Source organism: Salvia hispanica, chromosome 1 (assembly GCF_023119035.1).
Source record: "Salvia hispanica cultivar TCC Black 2014 chromosome 1, UniMelb_Shisp_WGS_1.0, whole genome shotgun sequence".
NCBI classification, from domain to species: Eukaryota; Viridiplantae; Streptophyta; class Magnoliopsida; order Lamiales; family Lamiaceae; genus Salvia; species Salvia hispanica.
In genome coordinates this window covers 19,774,755-19,794,125 of record NC_062965.1, presented here as the reverse complement: position 1 = coordinate 19,794,125, position 19,371 = coordinate 19,774,755, and the positions used below count along the sequence as shown (strand labels likewise).

General features: G+C 38.0%; 4 protein-coding genes across 9 annotated transcripts; 3 read left to right on the top strand and 1 right to left on the bottom strand.

Moving 5' to 3' along the window:
- The first annotated feature begins 702 nt into the window (after positions 1-702).
- LOC125201952 (endoribonuclease Dicer homolog 2) lies at positions 703-8,747 on the top strand. Of its 6 annotated transcripts, none has more exons than XM_048100255.1 (23): positions 703-834; positions 1,263-1,360; positions 1,554-1,731; positions 1,946-2,059; positions 2,210-2,344; positions 2,485-2,566; positions 2,660-2,721; positions 2,944-3,084; positions 3,284-3,412; positions 3,485-3,614; positions 3,705-3,801; positions 3,997-4,192; positions 4,302-4,462; positions 4,657-4,875; positions 5,020-5,243; positions 5,346-5,617; positions 5,719-6,131; positions 6,216-6,319; positions 6,448-6,641; positions 6,715-6,924; positions 7,304-7,714; positions 7,789-8,067; positions 8,135-8,747. In XM_048100255.1, the coding sequence occupies exons 2-23, from the start codon at positions 1,302-1,304 to the stop codon at positions 8,492-8,494; spliced, it is 4,170 nt and encodes a 1,389-aa protein (XP_047956212.1). In that variant the 5' UTR covers positions 703-834; positions 1,263-1,301; the 3' UTR covers positions 8,495-8,747. The 6 variants fall into 6 exon arrangements, with proteins under 6 accessions (XP_047956212.1, XP_047956209.1, XP_047956214.1 ...); XM_048100252.1 differs by having other exon boundaries at positions 794-931; XM_048100254.1 differs by having other exon boundaries at positions 809-931; positions 1,223-1,360.
- Positions 8,748-9,128: 381 nt separating this feature from the next.
- LOC125200866 (peptide chain release factor PrfB1, chloroplastic) lies at positions 9,129-13,421 on the top strand. The gene is made up of 7 exons (XM_048098675.1): positions 9,129-9,350; positions 9,996-10,067; positions 10,383-10,603; positions 10,702-10,905; positions 11,455-11,670; positions 11,746-11,932; positions 12,781-13,421. Exons 1-7 carry the CDS (start codon positions 9,152-9,154, stop codon positions 13,080-13,082), a joined length of 1,401 nt encoding a protein of 466 aa, XP_047954632.1. The 5' UTR covers positions 9,129-9,151; the 3' UTR covers positions 13,083-13,421.
- A 118-nt stretch (positions 13,422-13,539) lies between these two features.
- On the bottom strand, positions 13,540-16,603 carry LOC125200868 (dehydrogenase/reductase SDR family member 7). The gene is made up of 12 exons (XM_048098676.1): positions 16,444-16,603; positions 16,268-16,323; positions 16,124-16,157; positions 15,912-16,010; positions 15,669-15,817; positions 15,413-15,451; positions 15,007-15,099; positions 14,756-14,854; positions 14,416-14,499; positions 14,101-14,184; positions 13,880-13,945; positions 13,540-13,786 (listed from the first exon to the last, which is right to left on the bottom strand). The coding sequence occupies exons 1-12, from the start codon at positions 16,517-16,519 to the stop codon at positions 13,700-13,702; spliced, it is 966 nt and encodes a 321-aa protein (XP_047954633.1). The 5' UTR covers positions 16,520-16,603; the 3' UTR covers positions 13,540-13,699.
- A 610-nt stretch (positions 16,604-17,213) lies between these two features.
- Positions 17,214-19,270, top strand: LOC125202863 (acyl carrier protein 2, mitochondrial). The gene is made up of 2 exons (XM_048101342.1): positions 17,214-17,498; positions 18,811-19,270. Exons 1-2 carry the CDS (start codon positions 17,286-17,288, stop codon positions 18,985-18,987), a joined length of 390 nt encoding a protein of 129 aa, XP_047957299.1. The 5' UTR covers positions 17,214-17,285; the 3' UTR covers positions 18,988-19,270.
- The last annotated feature ends 101 nt before the right edge of the window (positions 19,271-19,371 follow it).

The following is a 19,371-nucleotide window of genomic DNA, read 5'->3' as shown; positions in this document are numbered from 1 at the left end:
AAGATGGGCAATAATATTTACCAAAATTTAATTTAATTTGTTTCTTTAAATGCTAATGTGTTAGTGAATAATTGCCTCTATGTAAAAAATGGGAATATATCATCTATTATTGTATGTTTTAAAGTTTGAACCAGCTGTATGTATAAATACTGCAGCCTTTGCTATGCAATGATCTGGGAAATATTTAGCCAAAAACAGATTGTTGCCATTATTTTTAGGAGTTGGATCCACTAGCCAAATCAAGCCACTGTATTTATTTCTAATAGCTAAAAATAAAATTTGAAATGTAATGGTTATGCTGCTGATGCACCAAGAGTAATTATTACTATTTCAATGGGTTCGATTTTATTGTATGGGTCAATCAAAAAAGTGTTTATACACTTTATCTAGTCATAAATATTCTCCTAATGTACGATATTAATACATTTAAATACTTTATTACGTTAATGTACGATATTAGTAATTAGTAATTAGTAATACAATAAATTTTCAGTTAATGTCTAGTAATATTGTATTAATTATTTTTTAAATAAAGAACAAAGTGTTGTCATCACCACGATTCACTATATGTAAAACCAAATTTCACACGGTGAATAAAATTCGCAATTTATAGAATGACGAATTGACAAGAATGGATTCGATACGACGAGTTGACGGTTCAAGTGCGAAGAAGGTGCTGCCAACTTTCTGTGTCTCTGATCATTGGTGGTTTATAAAGAAACTCATTTTATCGCTATGAACAGAGCACACACCGTTTCAACACTCTAATTCATAAAAACAAAACAAATTGGGCCCATAACTCTCCATCATCTTCAATTCCTTATTCCTTCCTTTGTAAGTCTTCACTTTTCAGTTACATAATACTACTATTGTTGGGTTCCTTTTACTAGCGCGCTCCAACATTTTTCTGATCACTTCTTTGTCTGCTGAGGTATGAAAAAATAGTACTCTACTTAAATTCTGGGATTTGTTTCATTTTTGTTTACATCATTACTTTAAAAATGTAGTCTTTTTTACTTATTTTGCTGTTTTTGATTTGGGGTTTTATCACTTCCTTTTTCCTGGAAATGTCACCGTGTATCTTGTGTGATTTCTGCTGGCTTCAAAGGTGTAAAATGATAGCAGCATTTTGAAATATTGGTTGATATGATATTTGTGTTTTGTGCTTTCTTCTTAGATGATTGCATTGTTTTTGGTGGTTTTACACTTGTATTTGTATTAGGTGATGACAATTTTGATGCACTGAAAATTTGTGACTTCAGAGAGAGAGAGAGGGGGGGAGAAGGAAAGAAGATATCAATATGGCTATAGACGAAGGAAACCAGCAGCTTGTGGCAGATCCTCTCTCCTTCGCCAGGAGGTAGTTAATCTATAAAGCTGCATTCTTGATGTAGGGTTAGTGTAAAATCTTTGATGCAGAAGATACCAAGAGAAGAATGCTGTTTTTCTTTCCTTCTTTCTTGTTGTAAAGGCATTTTATACTTATTTATGTATGCAGGTATTGAGACACACTCGAATCCTTCTGTTAATATGGCTCTTGATTTTGTTTGCAGTTATCAGCTAGAAGCACTGGAGATGGCATTGAAAGACAACACTATTGTTTTCTTTGAAACAGGAACTGGAAAGACACTTATTGCGATAATGCTTCTTCGCAGCTATTCACATCTCTTGAGAAAGCCGTCGCCTCATATTGCTGTGTTTTTGGTCCCCACTGTCGTCCTGGTTACTCAAGTATGTTAAACTCTTTGTTTTGTTTCTTATTTGCTTTTCCTTATAGATTGGTTATATCTTAGGTTGATTAAGTTCTTTAAAGATACATTTATACCTTTTTTTCCAACTTTCATCCTTAATATTTTTAAGCATGTGTATGGCCTCCCTTTATAGGCTTTTATTATTATAATGTTGCTGTTTTAATCTTGAATTTAGTCAATTCTATGATTTCCAGCAATCTGAAGTTGTGGCTCTGCACACGGACCTTAAAGTGGGAAAGTATTATGGTGAGATGGGTGTTGACTTCTGGGACGAGGCAACATGGAAGCAGGAGCTAGATAAATACGAAGTTTGTTTGGCTTACTCTTTCTATATTAAACCTGTCTATGTATTACTATGTATTTTAAATCTTACTTGTAGTTCATGAGTTAGTGTGTTGTTTTATTTACTTATGAAAAGTATCTTCTTATGACATAAAATCATGCATATCATTTTCCAGGTGCTTGTAATGACGCCACAAATCTTACTTGATGCATTAAGGCACACATTTTTGAGGCTGGACCAGATTAAGGTTCTAATATTCGATGAATGCCATAATGCAAGAGGAAAACATCAATATGCTTGCATAATGACGGTACAATGAAAATAACTTCTTTTCTGTATGAATAGGCTTATACGCGATAAAGCGAATTGCTTTTTTATGAGTTCTGTGGCCATCTCTTGATCATAGTAAGTATGTATATATTAATATAAAATCCCACAATAAACTTGTAGGAGTTTTATCATCGCGAATTAGCAAGGGGTAGGCAGCTTCCCAGAGTATTTGGTATGACTGCTTCCCCTATAAAGGCTAAAGGTTAGTCCAATGGAACAATATCAAATAATTTTAGTGGAGTAGGTTTTCATATTAGTAACTCTGTTGGCTCCCGTTTTTTCTTTGTGTGTGCAGCTTCATCTTCAGAAGCAGCCTGGAAACAGATTCATGACCTTGAAAATTTGATGCACTCTAAGGTTGTAAGATGATTTTGGACCATCTGTTTACAATATGCTAGCTAATAAAGTTTGGCACAATTTCAACAATGAGATTGACTGTCCAGTTTTTACCATTTAAGCTACCAGTGTATCCGTTTTAGTTTTTGGTTTTCTGTGTTCCTAACTATTGGTTTGAAAAATTTTACTTTGCATGTTATGCTTATTCAATGGTAACTAACTGCGAATTTCTTATGAATGAAGGTTTTCACATGTGAATCAGATGCTATTTTGAATCGGTACCTTCCCTTTTCAACTCCAAAGTTGAAGTTTTACAATAAAAAGAATAACCCTTGCACAAGTTTTGAAACCGTGAAAGAAGATTTGCAGAAATTGGCAGAAAAGGTGTGCACATATTGTGGCTGATGTATGCTATGTTTCAGGCCTCACTGCTCTAATCATGGTCTCGTTTTCTTAAAGCTGAAATAATATTGTTTATTTCCAATGTCACATGGCATTGGTTTCTAATGTGATCAGAGATAACATGACCTTTGAGTTTTCATTCTAATGTTATTGTACTGACTATATGCTGCTTTATCATCAGCATATATCTTCCCTAAGCAAGCTGAACGTTTCACCCTCTGTGGCGAAATCTGCAACGGACAGATTAAAGAAGCTTTTGTCTACGCTTATGTTTTGTTTGACTGAGCTGGGGATTTGGTTAGCTGTAAAGGTATATCTATATGATCTACATGCAGAGATTTAACATGACAACGGTTAGCTGACATTTGTGTTACGAAAATAGGCAGCAGAAGTTTATTCACGTGGAAATGGGGCCATCTTCATGTGGGGTGAGGTGGATGTTAATGGCGAGAGGGTTATAAAGGCTTTCAGCTCTGATGCATTAGAATTGTTGTCTGCACACCTTCCAACTGGTATATCTCTATTTCAGCTAATTGAGCTGAACTTTTTGGTTCTTCTCTGCCTTACTGTTTTGTTCGTGATTGTTTTTGGCTTGATTTTAGGTCTACAGTTGATTCACAATGATCTAAGAGCAAGCATGACCAATGGGTATCTTACGTCAAAAATTATATGTCTTGTGGAGACTCTTCTGGAGTACAGGTTTTGCTAATTGTTTTGCACATTATGAAATTTTTTACCTCCCTGTGTTTAGAATATGTCGAAGTCGAACTATGACTTATACACCTTGTTGTAAAAATCTTGTCAAGCATGATTTGGCCATATTATTATTATTCAAGTATAGATTCAACTTTTATTACTAATGACTGAATTTGTTTTTTTTATCATTTGGTGTAGAGAACAGAGGGATCTGAGGTGTATTGTCTTTGTGGAAAGGATCGTCACTGCAATTGTTATTCGTATTCTGCTGAATGAATTGCTTCCAGAAGTGACTGGGTGGAGGACAGAATACACGGCAGGGAATAATTCAAGGTTTCAGTCTCAAAGTCGGAAAGAGCAAAATAAAATTGTAGATGAATTGCGCAAGGGAACGGTATGATTTGATTTATCGTTGCCATTACAATTTTATTGGCCTTGTTGGCTTTCACAACATCTCAAGTGTTGATGATGTCCTTTAAGACTTTGACATAATATGCTTTCAGGTGAATATAATCATCGCGACATCTATGCTTGAAGAGGGTTTGGACGTTCAGTCGTGCAACCTGGTCATTAGATTTGACCTTTCTGCAACCATATGCAGCTTCATTCAATCGCGTGGCCGTGCTCGTATGCAGAACTCAGATTTTGTGTGTATGGTGAAAAGGTTAGCTGCTTCTTTTAAGATTAACTCCTTATTGCTTATTGATTTTCTCATTTTCCTTCTTAGATCGGATGAATTCAATATTGTGGAGTATATTCTCTTCCCTTGGGGTCTCATAAGTTAATGAAAGATGGGATAATTTTCGACGTGAAAATGGTGTCTGAGTTTTATGTTAATAATTGGTCTTTTTGCTGCAGTGATGATCATTCAGCCATTGCTCGTGTAAATAACTATTTGGCTAGTGGAAGTATAATGCGGCAGGAGTGTTTGAGCCATGCGAATCTTCCGTGTGAACCACTGGCTAAAGAAATGCACGGTGAGCCTTGGTATGAGGTTGAAAAAACGGGAGCGCTTGTGACTTTGAGTTCTAGCACTGCATTGCTTCACTACTATTGTTCACGGCTGCCCTCAGACAGGTTTGATCTTGTCAATGGCATTAATCATTTTCTAGATCTTCAAGTTTATGACTTTATGTTGATGTAGTGTGGTTGTTTAATTATTTACAATTAGGAAAATGAGCCATGAGAATTTCTTTGCTTTCTTGTACTTGGCTTACACAGGTACTTTAAACCGTATCCTCTCTGTACTGTCGATAAAATACTGGGAACTTGTACAATTCGACTCCCTCATGGCTGCCCAATTCGAACAATAACAGTTTCTGGGACCAAATCACCGAAGCAACATGCATGCCTCGAAGCTTGCAAAGAGCTTCATAAAGTCGGTGCCCTGACCGACAACCTTGTCCCAGATATTGTGGAGGAAGAGGCGGAACCTCAAGAATTTGGTACGTTTGCAAGCTTTAAGTTGCATTACATTGAAATCCCTTTTGTTATGCCACGAATCCTCAGTTTACACTTTCACTGAGTAATCTAAACTGAATGTACAGGCTATGAACCATATTTGGACGAGCAGGATAGATATTTTCCAGAAGAGTTGATTGGGTATCACAATGATGAGTCCAAGATGCCTTATTACTGCTATCTGCTCGAGTTAGAGCCGAATTTTCAGTATGATGTAAAGCCTCAGAACATTGTCCTGGCTGTTCATAAGATGTTAAATCGAGATCTTGGAGAATTTGGCTTCGATTTAAACGCTGATAGGGGAAAGATGATTGTGAATGTGAACCTAGTTGGAAAGCTTACACTAACTCCCAGTGAGGTACACCTAAATTTCTCAGGGTTATCTCATAGTGTACAGTTGAATAACCGAGGAATGTGATTTTTCTATTATTCTGTTGCTGCACAAAACGTCGTTTGCAGGTTGCACTCTGTCAGCAATTTCAAGTCAAACTGTTTAATCTTCTTCTCAAACGTAACTTAGACAAGCTTCATGAAGAGGATGAACATTCTAGAGGAGATGGTTCAGTAGCGTTTAATTATCTACTTATCCCTGCTCTGGGCTCACGTCACGACCTATCTATTGATTGGAGATGCATTAGTTCAGTTCTATACCAAAAGAATGCTGCTTTCGCTGATCATTCCAAATGCTCAAGTGCAGTCCACACGAAGAACGGCTTGGTGTGTCATTGCATGATAGAGAATTCATTAGTTTGTACTCCACATAATGGCTTCCTGTATTGCGTAAACGGCACACTGGACGGTGTTCGTGGAGATACATATTTTAGTCTGAAAGACAAGGAATCTATTACTTATAAAGCGTATTATATGGAGAAGTATGTATTTTACTTTATCTTTTCTAAAAACTATATTACTCTATGAGATGAAGCTGTTTTGGATTAATAAGATACTTTTTGCAGGCATAACGTAAGTCTGGAATATGAACAGGAGAATCTTCTCCGTGGGAAGCACATATTCACTGTGCATAATAACCTCCAGCGATGCCGGACTCAAAATAAGAAAGGTTTATTGACTACAGATATGATCTTTGTATTTGATTCTTGAATTTTCAGTATCGCATTCACTTTTTAATGTCAAGATTGTGAATCTGAATCGAGTCTTTCGCCAAACTCTCTTTTGTTTGTGTTGCAGAACCAAGTTATAGCTCGTGTGAATTACCGCCCGAGATTTGCTTAATCCTGATGTCACCTATATCAATTTCTACGGTTTATTCTTTCTCATTTCTTCCGTCTCTTATGCATCGCATCGAGTCACTTGCTATAGCTTCCAACTTGAAAAGTATACCTGTCGGTGGGACAACAAATGTTGAAATTCCAGCAATCAAGGTATATTCAAGCACAAATGTGATCACTCTAGTCCAAATGCTTATGCCTGGATTTTCTTGTTAGTGTCCATCAGGTGTTGGAAGCGCTCACAACAAAGAAATGCCAAGAGGAGCTTCATTTGGAATCTTTGGAGACTCTCGGAGATTCGTTCCTAAAATATGCTGCTACTCAGCAGCTATTCAAAACACATCAAAGTCGACACGAGGGGCTTCTTAGCCTTAAAAGGCAGCGCGTCATTTGCAATGCTTCATTGTGCAAACTTGGATGTGACCGCAAGATTCCGGTAAATATTGATTGGCTTATTTCTGTCGCATATTATGTATCACCCCACCCCCATTAGCCAAGCTAAGAAAAATGGTTCAAAACAATTTTCGACTGAGAGTGATTTTTCTTCTATTGTCTTCTTTCCATAGTTTGGTAGAGTTGTTTCTTAACGAGATTAATTCTACGTTTCCAGGCTCGTTATGAAATGAACCATTTGATCTCAAGACGTGTCCATGTTCTTTTGCATTCTTTTACTAAATTTTTGTGAGTTTTTGGAGTGCATTTCAGGCCTTCATCCAAAATGAACCATTTGATGCCAAGAGATGCACCTTTTCTTATGTGTTCTTTCTCCAGTTTGGGAGATTTGTTTCTTAACGACGTTCTGTTCGACATTTTAGGGCTTCGTCCGGACTGAGCCATTTGATCTCAAGACATGGACGATACCTGGAGTCCCATGTGATTTCAGTGTATTGAAAGGAGAACAGATATCTACATCTGGAAAAGTCTACACTGGAAGAAGTAGACAGATCAAAAGCAAAACCGTAGCAGATGTTGTTGAAGCCCTAATCGGTGCATTTCTAAGCGCCGCAGGTGAAGTAGCAGCCCTATCCTTGATGGTGTGGCTCGGTATCGAAGTTAACTTTGAGGTCGTGCCTTACACGAAGACGTTTGTAATGAACCCCGACATGCACGTAAATATTGGATATATAGAGTCCCTTCTGAGATACAAGTTTCAGGACGCGTCCCTCTTGGTCGAAGCGTTGACTCACGGGTCATATATGCGGCCTGAGATCCCCACCTGCTACCAGGTGCGCCTACTTTTTCCATTTTTCACCTACTGAGCTGCATTTCTTCATCTGATAAAGCTCTTGATGTTATTTAGCGGCTGGAGTTTCTCGGGGACGCTGTGCTAGATTATCTTATCACGGTACATCTATATCACAATTATCCCGGCCTCTCACCCGGGCTGCTTACTGATCTAAGGTCGGCGTCTGTGAATAATGATTGTTATGCTCTATCGGCCATCAAGGCCGGATTGCATAAGCAAGTCCTTCATCTCTCGCCCGATCTTCACCGGCATGTAGCTGAGACTGTTGACAAGGCCGAGGATTTACGGTTGGTTGAGACTTTCGGATGGGAATCCGAGGCAAATCTCCCGAAGGTAATCTCGACTTTTCACTCTGTTTGGATTTGAGGGATTTACCATTCATTGTTTATGTTGTATGCAGGTTCTTGGAGATATCATCGAATCTTTAGCGGGTGCCATCTATGTCGACTCGGGGCATGACAAGGAAACCGTTTTCCGGTGTATGAAGCCCCTGCTCGATCCCTTGGTCACACCGGAGACGCTTAGGATCCACCCAAAAAGGGAACTGATCCAACTGTGCCAGCAGGAAAATTATACAATGCGGAAGACTCAAATTTCCAGGAACGCGAACGACGGGTTGGCACATGCTTTGGTGGCAGTCAAAGCTCGTGGTGTCGTGCATGAGGAAACACGATCTGCTAAAGACCGCAAGCTGGCTGAAAGACTGGCCTGCAAAGCTGTTCTCAAAACTCTCAAGGAAATCTTGGCTGCAGATTCTTGATCCAACCCCAACTCCACTCAGATTTTTTTACCTTCAACAAGATTTTCAATCATCATGGTGATCATGACTATGATGATCGCTATAAAATCTTTGAAGTTGTATGTATATATATATATATATATATATATCTTGAGCTTGTGTTAGTTGGTTGATGATTGTAAAGATCAGGAGTATAACATAATGTATAATGATGACAAACAAAGGAGAGAGGAAACAAATTGTTATGCATTTATTAGTTCTATTAGTTTACATATGTACGAATGTAAATGAGCAATGATCCAAACAAGAACATATTTATGACCAATTTTGGATCAAGAAATTCCTCAAACCTTTACCATCAATCAAATCTTTGCTTGTTCATTATCACACTCTCATCAACAAAAGAAATGTCTCATTGAAATGCTTGGCATGAGCCATGAGGTGGATAGACGTCTGCATCATTTCTGCCATTAACAGAGTTCATTTTGAGCTCGTTTTGGAAAAATAATTATAACCAAATAGATTTTAAAAAGGTCTAATGAGTAGAATTGTAAACAAAAACAAGAAAATCCATTTTTTGTAGTAAAATCGTTATTTAGAGGACTAGCAACTTTAGTTGCGATAGAGAGCGAAGATAAAGGGAGCAGCTTTATCTCGTTTCTTTCTCATGCTGCAACAATGGAGGGCGTTGCTTCTGCTCTGCGATGCAACTCCACCACATCCCCATTTTGCATTCCCAAATCCCTAAATACAACAATTTCGTGCGCAGAAATTAGATTTTCTGGTCCACCTCGGCTCTCTTTATCAAGTCATTGCTGCCGCTATGGTTCTTCTCAAATTTCATCCTTTCACTTCTCGAAAATTTCTTCTAGAAATGGTGAATTCCTTTTCGTTTCTTTCTCTGTATGTATTCACAGCTCGTTTATTTAATTTTCGTTATTTGAATAAAGATACTAAGTTTTTGGTTGCTTATATAAAAGGTTCACTTTTTTAAATGTCCATACACTTTGATGGGGTGTTGCTTGCTTTTTCATGGACTGGATTGTTGTTCTTTTTGGTTAGTTTAGCACTAGTTTGGGGATTTTGTGATGGATTGATGGACATATGCTCAAGCAAAACTTGTGATGTAGGTGTATTGTGGTAGCTTTGAAGGTATAGGTGGTGTGGTGTGGTGTGATTTGGATCTGTGACTTTAAGTTTAGGTAATGAATAAGGAGATTGTCTACTCCACTTCACCGACTAGGTCGCCTCAACAAGCATCCTATCAAATACAGTAGTTGTTAGAACGGCATGCAATTCTTCTGCGTTTTACACATATTGGCATTTTTTCATGATTTACATTATGTTTTAATGCACAATGCAACAAGTAGGGCACATATTTTGTGTTTTTATTGGTTAATTAGTTGAGTTTTCGAGAGTGTGTCGGGCTTTAGATAAAAGATTATGGTGACTAGATGTTGAAACTTGAAACTATCTTATAATGTTTTCATCTTGATGGTCTGTGCTTCTGAATTGACTGCAGAAGGTGATAATATTCTTTTGGCAACGCCTGAGGCGGGAGTAAGTACAGAAACGAGTGAATGGGCTATGCAAGGTGAAGTACTAATGCTTTGAGTTTGTATATTAGACATTGTCATTTGTTCGTGTGTAGATAAGAGTTTGGGAATCTGTGTACAGACATGAATGATTATGTCAAGCAGCAGCAAGCAGTGTGCGTATCGTTTCAGCTAATTTGTTTTGTGTTGAAAAATATTGCACACTTGACGAGTTCATGTAACATAATTTAGAAATTATTTGATTCATTGTGCACGTTAATAATTCTAGATAACCAGATTGATGATTTAGATATAGCTTATGCATCTCTTTTTTTCCGACCACAAAATCACGAAAGATGTAATATCATTGGCAGATTTCTATACTTTGAGGAAAGACGTGGAGACTGTCCTGGAGCGTGTTGAAGAGATCAGGGCTAGTGCTGGTCTGAAACAGCTGGAGAAAAGCCTTGCCGATTTGGAAGAAGCCTCGGGTGATAGCTCTCTATGGGATGATCGTGCCAAAGCCCAGCAGACTCTTCAGGCTTTGACTGACGTTAAAGAAAAAATAAAACTTCTCAATGACTTTAAAGCACAGGTTTTTCAACTCTATCAGTCCAAACTCTCATTCAAAGAATCGGGGATGAAACCATCTATTCTCATGTATGGAAGTACCTAAGATATCATATTATGCAGGCTGAAGAAGCAGAAACAATAGTGAATCTCACAGAGGAGATGGACTCAGTTGATCCGGGCTTCCTTGAAGAAGCAGTTGGTATCATTAAAGAACTAAGGAAGGCATTGGACCTATTTGAATTAACGCAGCTTCTTTCTGGCCCTTACGATAAAGAAGGTGCCGTAATTACCATCACAGCTGGTGCAGGGGGTACTGATGCACAGGTAATTCCAGTACCAATCATGATCAAAACAAATAAATAATTTGTATGATTTTTTCTAGTCTATCGTGGTAGGGCTTCGTCTATCATGAATATCTTTGGGGCTTGGGGCCCTTTCGATTTGAAAGATGTATCTCGTGATTGAATATGTATTATGTTTGGTTTATGTGATTAAAACTCTCAACTTAATCCTAGATGGATAATTATATGATAATGAGTCATAGCCACCCCCTACAACTAAAATAATATTATTCCCTCCGTCCCATCGAAGATGACCCACTTTCCTTTTTGGTTTGTCCCAACCAAGATGACCCATTACTAGAAATGGAAACACCTTATTCTCTACTTTATTCCCTCTCTCTTACTTTACTCTCCACTTCACACACAAAATAAAGTTGCATAAATTCCCGTGCCGCCCAAGGAAGGGGTCATCTTCCTTGGGACAGAGGGAGTACAACTTAATCCTGGATAGATAATCATATGATAATGAATCATAGCAACCGTATGGCACCTTAAGAGATTCTTTAAATTCTTTTGATAACTTCCAGTGCAGGACTGGGCTGACATGCTTCTCAGGATGTATGTAAGGTGGGGGGAAAAACAGAGGTTCAAGACGAAGGTGGTGGAGAAGTCGATGGGAGAAGAGGCTGGTATCAAATCAGCTACTATCGAAGTGGAGGGCCGATATGTCTATGGTTACATCTCTGGTGAGAAAGGAACCCACCGTATTGTCCGACAGTCCCCCTTCAACTCCAAAGGTCTTCGCCAGGTAGCCTGATCCGTGATTTTCACATCTTTGTTTTTGCGCCCCAATCCGATTTGCTATTTTGATGCCTTTCTGCAGACTAGTTTCTCTGGTGTTGAGGTCATGCCTCTTCTTCCTGAGGACTCGTTGAACGTAGAAATACCAGAAGAAGACTTGGAGTTCAGCTTTTCTAGAGCAGGAGGGAAAGGTGGCCAAAACGTTAATAAAGTTGAGTCTGCAGTTCGGATCACTCACATACCTACTGGAGTGACTGTTCGTTGTACAGGTTAGCCTTATCTGAATATCCATTACCCGTATAAGCTCGATCTCAGCTCATTCAATTTTTCTTCATAATTGTAAAGTTCATATAGTATCAGTATGTTATATGAGCTCGAGCTTGTCTAATTTTAAGTAAGCTTTGACTAAGTAAATACTTCAGCTTGACATGCTATTATCAATAGATACAATGGAGCCCGGTTATATACTGGTTCGGATATGCTCATAAGCCTATCAAAGGACATGTTTGCGATGTAACAATTCAAAATAAAATAAAATGAAGCATTACCTATGAGCTTTTGTTGAACCAAGATTCAAGTCGCTAATGATTAGTTCTGTTTAGGAGTGTTCAGTTACTCAAATTAATCTGGCCTGAGATCAAGTTAGCTCAGGGTTGGCTGAATTAATGTTGTCACGGGGGAGGTCAAGGCTCATAAGGCCAGACTAATCCTACTTGGCATTGTCCCAGACTCATCCGAACTATATAGCATGTGATAAAGTCCTATCTAATCCACTAAATCGAGCACCCCTTAGTGTACAACCTCATAGTTTGTGTCATATGAATTATATTCAATACTCCATCCGTCCTTTAAATATAGAAACTTTTAAAATGCGCGGGTTTAATGCACAATTGGTATGGAAAGAAAAAGTGATTGAAGTATTGTTAGTGAAGAATGGGTCCCACCTCATTAGAGAGAATGGATTCATAAAATAGAAAGTGCATTATTTTAAAAGACGGACCAAAATGGAAATAGTTGTTATTTTTAAAGGACGGAGGGGGTATTTCTTTTCAATACGCTTCTCATATCATGTAGATTGCTTCCTACTTAAGTGTATTTTTTTTTATCACAATTTCAGAAGAGCGAAGTCAGCTGGCAAACAAGATCAAAGGAATGAGCAGACTGAAAGCAAAGCTACTGGTGATAGCTGAGGAGCAAAGGGCGTCAGAGATCAAACAAATCAAGGGTGATACTGTCAAGGCTGAGTGGGGGCAGCAAATACGGAACTATGTGTTCCATCCTTACAAGTTGGTAAAGGATGTACGCACAGGGCATGAGACATCAGATGTCGCCTCAGTAATGGATGGCGAGTTAGAGCCCTTCATCAAAGCGTATCTCAAGTACAAGTACAGTGCGAAGATAGAAGAGCAGCAGTCATAATTGTAAGTATCGTGATTCGTAACTTGACCTTTCAGTCATGAACGAGCAGAGATTGTGTGTATCCCAGACGTTGTTGCTGTTGTTCAAGTGTACAGGTCTTGAGGCTGGACATGGCAATGTTATGTGATAGTCATGGCTGAGATTGAGGAGTTGAAATGTTTTCACTCCTTCATGGTAGATCTTTTTAAGCTTCAGTGTGAAGAGCCGTGCATTCAGCTTTCTTTGTAGGAAAAATGTGCATTGAAGTCCATGTATTAACTTTTTTCATTATTTGGTTTTTCATGTTGAATCTTTTGCTATATGATTTTTGACAAAAGGGTATATTTGTTGTTGAATCTACCACTTTCTTGGTGTATGTTTATTTACCAAAAGGGGTGTTAATTGTTGAATATAACATAGAATCTAGGATTCAGGGTGGAATCTGATCATTAAAAGACATTTAGAAACAACAAAATCAGATCTCTAAGAGGAATACTTCATAACAACTCCACTTAAACAAAATAATCATATGTTTCTTACAAATCTACTACTCTCAAGCCGAATCTCCATGTATGTTAAACAAACCAAGTTTGAGCCGAAGCTTGTCTCTCATCATATTTAAGCTTGACATGCTATTATCAAGATGCCTTCTTCTTCCCGAAAAGCAAGCCCAGTGAGTAAGTGTTCCCCTTCTCAGCGGCAGCTGCTACGCGTTTTTCCCCAATCTGAAGTCATTTGATATCAATGTGATAGTTATACAGGTGTTTCAGGTGCTAGATGATGAATATATGCAATGAGAAGAAGGTAAAGATTAGTACCTTATCCATGAGCCAGTATCCAACTGTTGGTGCATACTGGACCAGGTACATAACAGCCAGAACAGGCTGGACCAGAAAAATCAAGGGGGGAAACGTAAAGGGCAGACACTTATAATAGTCAATAATCCAGTTACAGCTTTAAACATAGGGATCTAGCAAGAAAAGAAGACGCCTTGTATTGAATGGAAAAACGGGAAGGGTCTCGTATCCAAATGACATACCTGATATGATATCCATGCTTCCTTCAGATCATGGCTTGCAGCAATTATTGTGAGCTCTGCACACCTCTCAGATGACACGCGCTTCTGCAAATTCACATGTGAAAATATAGACAAATTTGAGTGAATTATCTTTGTAACAATAATAGAAGTTGATAATAATACCAATGACATATCTCATGGGAAACTATGAGTTTATATTTCTTCTTTTCTTTCAGCAAGGTGTTGAAACCTCAAAAGTCACCACAGCAGTCGTAGTGTAAAGAGGCTAATTGAGCATCTATTAATGCAGATTAACATAATAGTTCAAAGTTTTACCTCAGAGGAACTTGTTCCAGCGCTAGTAGTGGTCTTCACAGGGCCTGGACAAACAACAGTTACCCTGATCCCTCTTCTACAAAGCTGGTATTGGAGGAGAGAGAAAAAGTGAGAGATAAGATCAAGAATATTCTCTGAGATGCTGTAATGATCACAAGTTTGGTACATAATTTCATTATAAATATTGTTGAAGAGTGCACATTAGGGACCAATTTCCCATCTTTGTTGGAAAAGATTAGTTGTATCAGATCCACCAAGTACATAATTGAAACGGTTGAGAAGTACTCGAACAAGTTGCAGGTATGAATAACATAACGACATAAGGGCTGCAAAGTCATACCTCAGATCTCAGTGAGTGAAAATAGCCATTCACAGCAAACTTGGAGGCCGAATAGACAGCTTGGCCAGGCGCAGGAGTCTTTCCTGCAGCACTGCTCATCTAAATAGAAAGTAATCAAACAGAATTCTTGAGAAAGCCAATCAAATCTAATTGGCTCCTAGATTAAAATGCTCAATTTAATTTTTGACGTCAAATGTCGTGTGAGGCAACAAAATGTGAGGCAACAGGAGTCGTGAAATACAAGGATATACCACAACAAAATGTCCCCTGCCCCGTTTCAGCATGTGAGGCAACAGGAGTCGTGTAAGAGATATTGGCCCCAGAACATTGACGTCAAATGTCGCCTGAGAAGGATGCAATTGCTCAACTGATTACTTATCAAGCTTTATTAAACAGAAATAAATAGATTCAGAGTATCTTTTATTACTAAATAGTGAATTTCATTTTAGTGCTGATGCCAAATCCCATTTATTACGACACTGTAAGCTGACTCATTCTTATTAACATAAACATATTAAAAATATAACAAGCTTCATTAGACATCAAGAACCAAGCTGCTTATTTTTCTTTTTAATAGCCAATCAACCGGCAACAAATTGAAACATGGTAATGAGGTATATTAACAGATATCAGTGACTCGTTAACACTATATGATACCTTTAGAGTTTCTTCGCTCACATCTAATGCCAGCGATTTCTGCAAGATGAATAAAGTCAAACATCTAGCTCAGAGGTTTTTCATTCATGTCAACACTTTGAGTGATCCAAATCGTAAATATAATAAAAGGTACGGGACTAATTAATAGAAACAAAAAAACAACAAACGTAGAAGCTAGCCACCTATGCACGGAGGATAAAATGCAAGTTTTCTTAATTCAACCATTTACTAATATTTTTTATCAGCATATACTAACAGGGCGCTCAAATGCTGCATTGTGGAAAACGTAATCCACGCCTACACCACCAAAAAGTAATTCTGCTTTCTGTACTGCCTCTGCCAGATGTTCTTCCCCTCGACTCAAATCCAAAGGTAGGATTTCTACCTCATCTGGCGCGTGCTTTCCTGTCTTAGCATCAAATGACCGGGGTGAGAAAACAACTTATGAAATACACTACATTCATAATAAAGGGAAAACGGAGCCAACACAGTGCCAAACCAGTCAACTGCTTCTTGACACGTTCTAGTTCCGCTTCGTTTCTTGCAGAGATTATAAGCTTTGCTCCCAAACTTGCAAGCTGTTTGGCAAGCACTTCCCCTTTATATTAGATGGATTAAGATCAAGTAAGTCCAAGGCTTCAAAACATCAAAAATCAGCAAACAGATTAACAGCATATGTTTTATGATAGCAGAAATAACATAGCCACATACCAATACCGCGGCTACCTCCAGTTATCCAAATAACCTACACAATTAATCATCCAAAATTGATAAATACAGCCCAATTAAAATTCAGAAACATGAAATATCATAAACAAAATCCGAAAAAATGAGCCAATAACAAAATTTCCATACCTTATCCTCAATTTCTTGACGATTCACTTTTCCCTTGGACAGCAACGTGAAATCCCCTAACAGAAATTGGAAGAAGAAAACAAATTATAACTCAAATCTAGCAAAAATTTTCCAGTAAAAAAATTGAAGCGTCTTCTTCGATCCCTCATCAACAAGAGATGTACACAGAAATGTACCATCGGCTTTGAGGAATTTGAAGATGAAAACGGCACCAACAGCTAGGAATAATGAAGAAACTGTGAGGGCCAACATCAAAATTTGCCTTTTTTGTAGCTAAGATTCTGCAGTTTTGGAGTGAAAGAATAAGCTGTGAAGATCGTTATGATCTGGAGTAGAAGTTAGTTTTGTTTTGTATCACTCCTTCCTGCCCCAGTTTTATATTGGTTTTATAATAAAATGTGAGCGAAGTGAGTTAGTGGAATGAGACCATTTATAGTAAAAATGAAGTGTGATAATTATTAAGGGATGAACCGAATAGAAAAGACTGACAATTAATCGGGAACCGAGGGAGTATATTTTAATAGAAAAACAGGACAAACATGGACGGAGTTACTCCCTCCGTCCGCAAATAGAAGTCCCGTTTTTCTATTTTAGTCCGTCCGCGAATAGGAATCCCGATTCACTTTTATTGTAAATGATTTTAAGGTCTCACCTTCAACTAACTCATTTGACTCACGTTTCATTTAAAATTAATATATACAAGTGGGACCTCTGTTACACTAACTTTTCTTCCACCCACTTTTCTTAACATTCCTTATAATACGTGCTGTTAATGAATGAGACTCCTAATGGCGGACGGAGGAAGTAGTATATAATTTGATTGGGTCTGTGAAATGGGCTCAGGTCCAAAAAATAGGAAGAACAAAATGAGGAAACAGGCTCAGTTTATTTGGGCCCATATGAAGATAAAATTGAAAAAATAGAAAAATTTTAATTAATTTGCGTTGCCGAGATTTTAGTTAAACCTCTGTTAGCTGAAAAACCTCAATTCTACAAACACACACGGCGACGCAGAGAAATGGCGGCGAGAAACGCACTGTTGAAGTACCTGAGGGTCACTGTGAATCCGGTGCTGCCGTTCCATAATCCTAGAGCAACCGGCGCCGGCGTTTCGCAGCTCATCCGGCGCCACTTCTGCGAAGAAGCTAAGGGCATCTTCCTCGAAAAATCGGAAGTCGCCGACCGTGTCATCAACGTCGTCAAGAACTTCCAGAAAGTTGATCCTTCCAAGGTATTCTTATCTTTATTATGTGTTTTATTGCTGTTTATGTAGCGATTTTAGGGCATATTGTCGTGCCGTGTGCTTATTTCGTGGATTCATGTTTCCTATTGGATTTCCGTGAGAAATTAGGGTTATTTGGGAAGGTTTTTACTATTTTCGTGTAGTAGGTTGGTGGCGGCGTCGATTTAGCCCTAAATAATTACGTTAGATGAGAAATTGATGTCTGCAGCTAGGGGCATTGGAGAAATGTGTTAATTACTACTGTTTGATATGGTAAAATATTTCACAATATGGGGGATTTTGCTATTTTTCTGCAGTGGTTTTTGTTGGTTTGCGTGATTTTGCTGGGGCTCATTGGTGAAGATGACGTCTTGCTGTTTTTAGTTGACTGGAAATACTCATTTTTTGTACTACTACTATGTTGAACTTTGAGGAATTGTTAATCAAGGCAACAACTGACATGCTATGAAAAATTGGGGTTTTGTGGGTTCTGTGAATGCTAAATAGAGAATAACAGCTAGTGGTCATTGGCAAAGATGAATTTTTATGTTTTATACATGATTGTTAGTGCACTTTTTCGTAGTAATACTTGGCTAGGATAAACGTGTTGCAGACTAATGCTTGGTAGAGGTCAACAGCTAAAACGCTACATAATCCAATAATGTTTTAATCTTTGAGATGGATTGTCTGAAGGGGAAATATAACACTAATACACCTACACTTACTTTTGATAGAATTTTTTGACATTTTTGTCTTAGAACTTTGGCATGACAAAAATAGTATAGGCACGAGTAGTTATTCATTTTTGTTCTCCTTTGATGGTCGTCATACTTCGTTTAGGTGTTATGCTTCTTTAGCCCTAGTTGTTTCAACATAATTGTGTGCATTGGTCTCTACTCTGCACTTTCGTTGGATTTTTAAGAATTTAGATTGAAAGGTTGGTTGATTTACCAGCTTTTCTTGAAAAAAAAATTCTCTCTTAGTATTGTATTGTCAAAGATTCTTGGTTGCAAAGACATCTTATCTTTGACATGTTACTCTTTCCCCTTGCTTTACTGAACCACGTTCTTCTGCATATGTGTTGTTTGCAGTCTGCGCTGCCATTATATCATGTTCTCCAACAGTAAGAAAATGAGCTGTACTATAGAAATGTAATAAATCTGTCTCCAGTTGAATTAATACAAATTCCACAACCCTTACATGTACTTGCATACGCGCAAAAGCTGAATTTGAGGCAGATAGTGTGGTGTTTCTTTCATTTTCTTTACCTTTTCTGAAAGATAATATATGAACTTGCTTAATTTTTTAACATGCTGTGCAGGTTACTCCAAATGCTCATTTTCAGAACGACCTTGGGCTGGATAGCTTGGACACTGTGGAAATTGTGATGGCACTCGAAGAAGAGTTCTGTTTTGAGATCCCGGACAATGAAGCAGATAAAATCAACTCCATCAATCTTGCTGTTGATTTTATAGCTTCTCACCCTCAGGCAAAGTAAAAGTGAAGCAGCTTCAGCTCCTGCTTCGTTCTTTTCCTTCCTCCCTACCGAAACTAGCCTTCTAATGTTTGACTATCCTTTGTTTCGTGAGAAAGAAAACCAAAAAAGGAAAATTATTCACATGTCGACATCCTAAGACTTCTTTGTATTGAATATTGTCATGGATTCTTGTCAAAGTGTCTTGCATTTGCAAGTTTATGCTGGTTTTCTGCATAATTCCTGCTGATTGGAACTACAATGGAGTTCTGTCATAAAAATAATGAAGTTGATGATTGTTCCTTCTTTTTCCTTCTAAATTACACCTTCAGATCTCTGTCTCCTTAGTTCTGTGCAATTATATTGGACAAAAATTGATTGTGTTCCTTTAGTTCCTGTTGTTTCCCA

What these genes read in the sequence shown, in the direction of transcription:
- LOC125200868 (XM_048098676.1), bottom strand. Translation starts at nt 16,519, where the DNA reads ATGTTGGCCCTCACAGTTTCTTCATTATTCCTAGCTGTTGGTGCCGTT. An exon ending in TGTCAAGAAGCAGTTGACTG is followed by an intron (nt 15,818 to 15,911) that starts GTTTGGCACTGT and finishes ATGCTAAGACAG; the next exon opens with GAAAGCACGCGCCAGATGAG. An exon ending in GCAGGGGACATTTTGTTGTG is followed by an intron (nt 14,855 to 15,006) that starts GTATATCCTTGT and finishes CTTTCTATTTAG; the next exon opens with ATGAGCAGTGCTGCAGGAAA.
- LOC125200866 (XM_048098675.1), top strand. Translation starts at nt 9,152, where the DNA reads ATGGAGGGCGTTGCTTCTGCTCTGCGATGCAACTCCACCACATCCCCA. An exon ending in GAGTGAATGGGCTATGCAAG is followed by an intron (nt 10,068 to 10,382) that starts GTGAAGTACTAA and finishes TATCATTGGCAG; the next exon opens with ATTTCTATACTTTGAGGAAA. An exon ending in AGTGACTGTTCGTTGTACAG is followed by an intron (nt 11,933 to 12,780) that starts GTTAGCCTTATC and finishes TCACAATTTCAG; the next exon opens with AAGAGCGAAGTCAGCTGGCA.
- LOC125201952 (XM_048100255.1), top strand. Translation starts at nt 1,302, where the DNA reads ATGGCTATAGACGAAGGAAACCAGCAGCTTGTGGCAGATCCTCTCTCC. An exon ending in CTGTCGTCCTGGTTACTCAA is followed by an intron (nt 1,732 to 1,945) that starts GTATGTTAAACT and finishes TATGATTTCCAG; the next exon opens with CAATCTGAAGTTGTGGCTCT. An exon ending in GGATTTGGTTAGCTGTAAAG is followed by an intron (nt 3,413 to 3,484) that starts GTATATCTATAT and finishes TTACGAAAATAG; the next exon opens with GCAGCAGAAGTTTATTCACG.
- LOC125202863 (XM_048101342.1), top strand. Translation starts at nt 17,286, where the DNA reads ATGGCGGCGAGAAACGCACTGTTGAAGTACCTGAGGGTCACTGTGAAT. An exon ending in AGAAAGTTGATCCTTCCAAG is followed by an intron (nt 17,499 to 18,810) that starts GTATTCTTATCT and finishes CATGCTGTGCAG; the next exon opens with GTTACTCCAAATGCTCATTT.